Genomic DNA, 10,012 nt, shown 5'->3' with positions numbered 1-10,012 from the left:
TCACCATTATGCCTCTTATGAAACATTTTGGAAAGAATGAGGTAATTCCAATCTCTCGGAAATGGGAGGGAGTTTGCAAGAATAATAAAAGGAGAAAGTCATGGTCTCTTTAAAAAAATTAAATGTTTCAGCAGCACTTGAAAAGCAAAAAGGACAGCTAAACAATTAAAACAGGTAACATTTTAAAACTGACCATCATTTACTGAATATTTACATGTTTACAGTAATGAAATTGTGCGAAGTGTATACATATAATTGTGAGGTCACAGTAAATCAGACCTGACTGAATAAAACAAAGACACTCAACTGCTAATCACAAAATTTATTTGTCTGATCTTACTCTAGTGAATACCTACAATATTCTACATTGTGTCATGCAAAACAACTGATAAACTTACATGAGTAAATTCATGCCATTGCATAAATATTATCTGAACAAGAGAGACAGAAGGAATTTTTTTTCCATACTGACAGCAGAATTATTCGCACTGCTTGAAAGAATACGTGTTACTTTAAAAGCAGCCCCACAATTTTTCAGGGCTTCATGTGGGTGGCGTTTCAGCATTGTGTTGAATAACAGTACTCAATACTGTTAAACAGAGTGGTCCCAGATTTCCTGTGAACTTCACCCAATAATTAAGGCACCACTATGCTTGGTGAAAATAAAGGCAAGTTTCCATTCTAAACAAAAAACTACAGCTTTTCCTATAGTATGAGATCAGCATAAAATCTACAATGCTTTCTGGTAGACACATCACTACTTTTAGATTGCTTTTACAGCACCATATTATGAAACACAAACACACTTTCCTATCCAAACTATTTCAATGAGCACACAATCTCTACATTCTATCACCACACTCTTAATATTCAAAACATTTTATGAATTCTTGAAACATTAGCTTCCTTGTGTAAATACAACAATTGATTTGAAATGTTACATGTGCTACATCATACAGAATATTGATTATTAAGTACTGAAATGCCAATTTCATATTCTTCTGAAATTGATCCATAAAATGACTTTAATAACAGAATTAAATAACTGACTGTATTATTTATTCTGGTAATTTCCTTCAACATTTTTCTTTGCCTTTTAGCAATTAGTTCACTACATCAATACAGAGTTGCAAATAGTTTTCATGAAAAGTAAAGTTTTACCAAAAAATATTTTGGTAATATGCAGATAAGCATAGTGCTTCAGATCAGTATGTACGATATGTAGTCAATGCTTTTACATACCACAACCACAATAACAAGTAGCAACTTCATTAATAAATACTGCATTTGTAATAATTAGTGTCTATACAAGAACATCTTGAGTGAATTCTAAAATACAATAGAAACAGTTTCATAGAAATTTCATTAAAAAGCATGAAGAGTAACAGCTTTTTGCCCAAAGAAATAACTGCTAAGCCATGAAAATCTCAATCCAGTTAAAAAAAAAATACCATATACATATAATGCCATACATATAATGCCTCTTCAGAAAGGAACTTCTACTCTGTATTTGTTACCACTTTTGCCAATAATGGTGGTAGTGACAGCAGCAGTTCATTAAAGTCAATTAAGAAGAATGTTTTGTAAATATTATCAAGCACTGCTATCTTAGCAATTAAATCAGATGTAAATATCATTATAAAATGGCACTACATTCTTGAATGAAACTGACATGCCTCAAATAGTTGCTGCCATTAGAACCACCGTAAACAGTGTTCAGAACTCAAAACAAGTATCTTTGAGTATTATTACGTAAATATGTAATACACTCATTTTTTCCCTTGTTATTGCACAATACCAACTCTAAAACACAAGACAGCAATCTAGTTCAGATCATCATTTGTTTAGACATATGTCTGAAATGCAATTGGTTATCACACATGATAGTTATTTTACTGTTTTAAATTAAGGGCACTGGAAGAATTTTTTTTTTTTTTTTTGACTTGGTGAGTATCTTCTACATAAGGCACTGAAATTACATGTGACTTTCTCCATGTAAATAATGCATCAAAACTCAAATTTCAATATACTTTTTTACATCATAATAATGCTTATTCTCTTGTGAACAAGGTTCAGTCAAAAATTAATGGCAACTACTTTTTTCCTCCCTAAATAGAGCTAATCAAATGAAAAATTTGAATCTGTCACTATTCCACAAAGCTGTGGCTCTAGTCCACTGCAGTACTACCTTCCTTTCTCAACAGATGCCAGAACTGCAGTTGCTGGCAATATGGCAGACACTGGTGTTCATATCAGACGTCATTCTGTGATAGAATTCTTGAATTCAGAAGATGAAATGCTAATTCGCATTCACGAAGGACTGAAAAGTTGTGATGTTGATGCAAGAGTGGACATTAGTACCATTAGATGAGTTCGTCGCCGCAACAAACCTGAAGGGCAAACACCGTTGGGTGAGGAAGAGTAGCAGACCAGTGACTGCAAAACATTCAGCAAGTCAATGATATAATCTGTGATGACAACTGCAATTGAGTAACTGCAGATGATTTGTGTTGCATTACCTCCATCAGTAAATGAAGTGTGGTGACAATTATTCAACTGATAAAACTCAAAAGTTTCGTAACTTGGGTACCAACCAAGAACGTTAAACAGCCAGAATAGAGAGACAAGATAAACAACTGCCCCTCCCCCCTGCAGAATTTTCATTTGGTGACTACCATTTGTTTGCTGCTAAAAGCAGCTCATAGTGGGATGAGGGCTGTGGAAACATTCATGCATCAAGATATCAGAAGCAAGACCATGCACTTTATAACAATGGAATACATGTTTTTGTTAAAAGATAGACTAAAACTGGGGAAATGAACTCATAAGTTACACATCAATTATGTGATTTTCAACTTATGTAGTTACATTGAAATTCTTGATAAATAAAATAAAATAAAAAAAGTGGCAGCATTACCTTTTGACTGAGACTTGTACATTTCTAAGAATCTGAACAGCATTTTACAAGGCAAGATAACCAGTAACTAAATGCAGAATTACAGATAACAATGAACTATACAGACTCAAGAGAGACTAATACAGACATTACATTACAAAGGCTAAATTATGAAATATATGTGACATACTCTTTACAAGAACAACTTCACTACCTTCAGATAGATTTTTCACTCACAAAGAGAAAAATTAGGGCTACAAGACAGAGACCTTCCAGCTACACAGTTATACAAACGTAAACTTTTAAATACATTTTAACGACATTAACATAACTGCACTTGTAACTGCAACTAATTTTTGTCATAAGACGAATTATTGTACTCTGATAATGTAATTCACTGTCCATGAGACTGTGATGTAATCCATACAGGAGCAGCTACCACATCTGTGATTACTCGACGAACTGAAATGTGTTCATCTGTTGATTCTGTAGCATTGTAGAATGCAAGCAAATCTTCAATTGCTCTATCTTCGAGCTGTAAAAATATAAGTCTTGTGTTAATATTTCAGGATGTCACAGTACTATTAGAGTACTATTACAGAGCAACTGCCTGCAAATATCAAAAGCAACAGAAATAAAATAAAGAATTAAAAGCAAAGAAAATTGTATTTTAAAATTAATTATGTTTAACAGAAAACATGCCTGCCAAGGAGACACCATCTTGAGCAGGCAAATTCTGTTCTGGGCAGGGAGCCTTGTGAGCTCAGAGAAATCTGAAAGCTATGCCAACAGTAGCACTGCTACTGGCGAGGGCACCCAAGCCAGACTGACCCCACCAGAGGAGCTGCATAAAATATTGCGCCACTGCCTCGTAAAAAACCTGTCCTCACAAATAATTTAACAAGGGATACTGCACTGTGCTTATGAAGACGAAATGCATCAAGAAACAAAAATACTGATAAAGCAGTCAAACTTTGAACATGCGTACACACAGGAACTCAGGTGGAAGTGCAGGGATGAGACACACAAGAAGAAATTCTGTGTATCAAATGGAAATTTCACAATGTGATCTTTTGTGTGTACTTCCACCAATGGGGGAAGAATCAGATGAAGATGTGGTAGATGGCTCCTAAGATCATCTACACAAGGTTTGTGATAAAATATTTAGCTACGACTACAAAATAGTCCTTGGCAACTATAATACCACACTGTACAGGGAAGTTTTCAGGGTGTGCCTGGTAAGGAAAGTCTGCCCGAAGAAACTAGTAATAACAGCATGAAGGTTGCCCACATTGCTGCTGTGGACAAGTTAAAGCAGTAAGCACCTACTTCCCACAGAAAAATATGCAACAAGGTGGCATGGAAAATACCAGGAACAAACGAAGCAAACCAAACAGACCAAATACTGAACTGAAGAGGAGTGCATTCGATATGAAAAATGAGTGGATTTACCGAGGAGCTGATTTGGATTCAGACCATTACCTAGAAGAAGACAAAATTGGGCAGAAACTTGCTATGGCTGCAAATGGGAATAGCACCATCAAAAAGAAATAGTATACCAAACAAATGAAAGACTATCAGAACACATTGACACAGAAGTTACAAACAAAAAAGGTGGTGACCATACAGACGAAGAACGGAACATTATTACAAACGCTGTTTTGACAACAGTCACAAGGAGACTTAGAAACAAAGAGAGGTACAATGATGAATGTAGACAGGCAGCGGAACAGAAAAAGGAAGCAAGACTGTAATGCTTACACAGACATATGAGATCAAATCAGGCATTATATAATGGAAAGAGAATGCCAGGTATGTGTAGTGTTGTTACATAAGTTCAGAGTGTTTTCCCATAAATTTAATACACATAACAGAGACATTAGTCAAGAATAATATATTCTCTTTCAAATCCAGGATGGAGAGTAACAATATAGTGAAAAGGAAAGTTGCGGCTCACCATATTGCGGAGACTCTGAGTCGCAGATAAACACAACAAAAAGATTATCACAAATGCAGCTTTCGTCCAGTATGGCCTTTGTCAAAATTAGATCACACACACACACACACACACACACACACACACACACAGTGAGAGAGAGAGAGAGAGAGAGAGAGAGAGAGAGAGAGAGAGAGAGAGAGAGACTGCAGTCTCAGGCAACTGAACTCGGCGTGTATGTTGTCTAATTTTGATGAAGGCCTTACTAGCCGAAAGCTATATTAGGGACACTGACTGGCAGCTCCATAGAGTGTTGTGTGCACAACGACCATGTGTTTAACAAAATTAGAAGGAAGATCAGCATTAGCTGTAATTTTGATGATTTATTAACAGCAAAATCAATTTTCGATCACATAATGATCATCTTCAGTGCTGGACGGTAACATTTCACATAGTGATCAGTGAATAAAAAAACACAAAGACCACAAATACACATGAGTATAAACCATATGTTAGTAAGAACATACCTTTAGCGTACAAATTAAAGCTCGCAGGCACTGGCATCTAGTTATTAGCAGTAACAGACACTATGGAACAATCACAATAACTGAAGCTGCTGTTTACATTCACCTATACGGCAGACCTCAGTGTGACGGGCTTGGAACGCCCTCTATGTGACGTGTCATGTGGAGACTTAACATTATTTTATTTGGCACTTGCAAATCATCAATTTAATATTTCAAATTTAAAATTGTACATTATAAGCCCATAGCTAAAAGGAATGGGGAAATACACATCTTGCCAACATACACTGGCTTGTTATTTTCAAAGCAACTTAAAAAAAACTTGCAAGAATAAAAATCAACAGGTAAACTATGAGGTGTCAGATTACAGGACTAGTAAAAAAGGTGTCAGTTTACAGGACTAGTAAAAAAGAAAGATATACAAATAACATGACATCAAATATAACAAAATTTGCTACAGCACAGTAACTGCCACCTGGCGTGGGAAGTCAGATGTGCAAAGTTCTTAATTTACGTAAAATATTACGTTGAAATCAAGAAGTCGACTACATAAATAGTAGTCATTGTACAATATATGCCACGATTTAAGAGGTCAAAATGTTATAAAACACAATATTCCATATAAAAAAATTTTTTTGGGTGCAGACTAACAATTTTTTATTGTATTTAACGACATGACACATCTCATTCATTCCATTTGGACATGTTAACACATTATAACTGTTTCTGAGGCTTAATTACAAAAAAATCATCGTAATTATGAAAAGTAGAATGATATAAAAGCACAGTGTGGATACAGAGATCGTTTAGCGCACTCATCAGTAAGAACTACTGTTACAAATTGCAAAGAATTAATGATATGTTGGCTAGAGACACAAGTTTATGAAATATACTAGCCTAGTAGAAACCTCCACTACCACACATATTGTTTATAGAAAAACTTCCTCATATGATACAAACAGAACTTGGGTACAAGGAAACAGTGTTCTCTTTAAAGTATAAAAGCTTTGTCCCAAGAAATAAATCACACTTGTTATACACTTTTGCACAAGCACTGGGTCAGAACCCATCATACATACATTTACAGCTGATACAACAAAAATGAAAACTGTCAAGCAAACAGTTTTGAATACTCATATGAAGGAGATAATTCTATTACATGTCTTATAGCAGCAATCGGACCCCTTATAACATAAAAGCTAATTTTGAAAATACCCATATATCCAAAGTAAGCCATAAAAATTAATCTAAAATGCAAGGTGTGGATAAGTAGTAACATACATCATGCATCCAGAAAAAATGTCTTAACTTAGGAAAGGTAACAGTAGAAATTATTTCTAAAATATAAGTCATACTGTAGACAAATTAGAACCAGATTACACACATTTTTCTGCAATTACTTACTAAAGCAATTAAAATGTAGTGACAAACTAGCAACATGAAATAATCATATGAAAGTGAGGAGGATTTAAATTTCTTGTCTATTAGGAAAACATAAATTTTCATAACCAAATGCTTAATGTGTAGTACACATGGATTTTGTTAAAGGCCTATTATGACAGTTATATAACCTGACCGCCAGTTGACAGAGGTTATTACAAAACCAGTGCTAAAAGTACAAGCCAATTAACAATCTCTATAAAGAACCACAAAAACTTGCTGTACAATAAAATAAGCTGGCTAGTAAAAAGTGTGAATAATGCGGTTCAGCCATCTGATTCACAAGTATTACCACGTAGGTGACAACAATGTTAACATAATAAAAATATTGTAATGCAGTTATGAGATCTCTACACATGGGCTGTGTCAGAACCCTTATTACAACACGTTAATGAAAACTCATTCAAAAGGCAAAGCATTTGGTTATGAAAATATGAAGGAGGAGAAGAAGAAAAAGACGAAGAACAGCAGACATGTAAGTGACAGGCTTTATGTGGCATTAACTATGCTCCCCTACTTTGTAACAAAATTTAAGTACGGAAAAAAGGTTATGTAACCTAACAAAGTTTTTAATACGTAAACTGGTCTCAAAACGTTATTTGTAGAAGTTACAAGTACGTATGAATGGAAACTGACATTACTAACCTGTGTAAGCTCAAGAGGCTTTGCTCGCATTTTTGTCCAGTTTTCCCTCTGTTTTCTCTCATCTGCTATAATGTCACAAAATTTCGGGGAATCTGGAGAAACAGAGAGAGGCTTCGTCCAAGGATTGTTAAGAGTTACTTCTTGAGTGTGCCTTGCTATGATTTTCGATCTGGAAAAAAATTTATGTTATTGCTTTGGTTGTATGCGAGAAATCACTACAGTAAGATTCTGAAAGTTAACTAGAAATCAATAACACAAAAATGAACTGTAATCTGTTTCCAGCCAATGCCGCAGAGACAGACACTACAAATCGAGCTTACACTCACTGCCTTTATCAGAGAATCCTCCTGTTACACCTTTAGCTATGATTGTACCATTCCATAACTCAACGGCTTACTTACATTTACCATCAAAACTGCAGCCACACACCATGAAATGGAAAATGGAGTACATACCTTGAAAGATTTGCCTTGATTCCCACCATTCCATACCTCATCCAACAATCTTTGCATGAATGGCCCATTCATAGTATTCCAATCATAATGCAGCAATCTTGGCTTCCAAGTGTGTAAACAATTTAATGTTAGTGTATTTTTCAGGTGTTAGCGTCACACGACCCCAGCAATTTTTAGTTTTTTCATGTATTTCATTAGATCTATTTATTAGTGAAAAATTACTAGGGACTATGCTTGTGTGTGGATGCAGGGGAAATTGGTCACAATCTACAAACAGCATGAAGCTCAGCTGGCCATTTGGTTGCTGCCCAGGCCTGCAGCAGTTATGATGACACTTGGGGCAACAGTCGTTGCAACTCTTGTCATTGCCATTGCCACTGCCTGTGAATCCTGAACCTACTGCACGACTTGACATGCTTCGTCCCCCATGTTACCAGAGATGACACAGTGGCATGAGCATATCTCTAGGTGGAGGTTAAATGTGGCTACTGGCTGTGTGACTTCTACCAGACACCATAACAACAGGTATGAAGTTATGTCTACTGGCTGATTTCATCTCAAATCATACAGGCCAAGAGTGAATGTGTCACATCACTATTTCAAAGTTTTCTGAAAAAAATGTATGCTGAAGTTCCACATGATACTCCAAAACTACAATATTTTGATTTTCTGATAATTTGTTAAAACACTGCAGACCTCACTAAATAAGAGTGTTTGTGAAAAAGTCGAAATGAAAGGGAAAATTGAAAAACTGTAATAAAGAAATCAAAGTGATGGATCTGAATTTATTTTCAATAAATACTTTGTTCCCAATACTATGAGACATGACTGATGCTTAAACACTTCTGAGATATTTTTCTTTTTGAAAAATGAGCTATGCAAATTTGTAATTTTCTGCAAATTTCAAAATTATGTTTTGAAAATATGAATAGTCACAGGATGTTAACTGTCTTGAGAAATGATAAAGTGGAAGGACTGATAACTGTCAGCTATGACATTAATGCATAAAATTCTTAAACTCTCAAAATATTTGTACAGAAAGGTGAAAGAATCTGAAATTTTTTGGTTATTTAGAAATTTATTTTCTCCAAAAACCCCATCCTAAATGTTCTAAAAAATATTATGGTATGTTTGGTCACTCTACTTAGGGAAAGTACAATCAGAGTGGGCAATACTTGTCTGTACAAAATGTGAGAAATTTTTTAGGTATACCTAGCTCTATTCTCACAGTCAAAAAAATCATGGACTCAAATATTTAAATTGATCACTGATTTTAAGTAAATGTCATGCAAAATTGGTATTTTTGAATCAAAATAATTACTTTACAAAGTGATTGGGAAAACAATTCATAATTTTGTTTAAAAGCATTTTATAGCAAAAATGAGATATGGAATATTTACACACATTTTTCTTTTTGTGGTATTATTCACAAACTATTATTGGTCTTGTGTCATGATTTTACTACTTCATGACTTTCCAAGAATTAAAATTGCCTACAATGTAACAATCAACAGTGCACTGTTGAGAAGAGTTCATTTGTTTTTTTTTTCCATCTGCTTCTCATTGAACTTGTATAGCCAAGATTAAGTTGCACATGGAAAAGATGACCTAACAAAAACAGTGCTTGGGAAATGGGAACTGCACACTGATCTTTTGATGGCAACCATTCGAAAGCATAAGTAGGACCATGAGGTGTCATAAAGGAGATGGTTATACCTTGCAGCTCATGAGCAATACTTATTATCTGTCCCACCCACCAATGACTGCCATACACACAAGAAATGAAGCAGCTAACTACAAAGTCTTCTAACTTATACTGTGGTCTCTGCATTTCATACACAGTAACAGGCCACATTCCATGTAGAATTGTTCTTGCAATGTATATACCACTCTGGGGTGCAAGTCAGTCGTGACTTGATTGAATTCCTACCACAGGCTTCAAAGTAGACCACTATAACTCTTTTTTAAATGGAATTCCCTTAATGTACTTTCATTTAGAATTAAGAGTTTCACATTTGTTACTAATATATCTAAAAACAAAGATGATGTGACTTACCAAATGAAAGTGCTGGCAGGTCGACAGACACACAAACAAACACAAACATACACACAAAAT

General features: G+C 35.0%; 1 protein-coding gene across 1 annotated transcript in view; it reads right to left on the bottom strand.

Moving 5' to 3' along the window:
• Positions 1-307: 307 nt before the first annotated feature.
• The window catches only part of LOC124774925 (inhibitor of Bruton tyrosine kinase), a 134,065-nt gene continuing 124,360 nt past the window's right edge, over positions 308-10,012 (bottom strand). Inside the window, exons 17-18 of the mRNA XM_047249606.1 lie at positions 7,442-7,610; positions 308-3,431 (exon numbers count right to left, since the gene is read on the bottom strand). Of these exons, the coding sequence (XP_047105562.1) occupies positions 3,291-3,431; positions 7,442-7,610 (310 nt within the window). The 3' untranslated portion in view covers positions 308-3,290. The remainder of the gene's footprint in view (positions 3,432-7,441; positions 7,611-10,012) is intronic.

The sequence above is a fragment of the Schistocerca piceifrons genome, chromosome 2 (assembly GCF_021461385.2).
Source record: "Schistocerca piceifrons isolate TAMUIC-IGC-003096 chromosome 2, iqSchPice1.1, whole genome shotgun sequence".
NCBI lineage: Eukaryota > Metazoa > Arthropoda > Insecta > Orthoptera > Acrididae > Schistocerca > Schistocerca piceifrons.
Note: the sequence above shows the minus strand (reverse complement) of the source record. Positions and strands in the feature narration are given on the sequence as shown.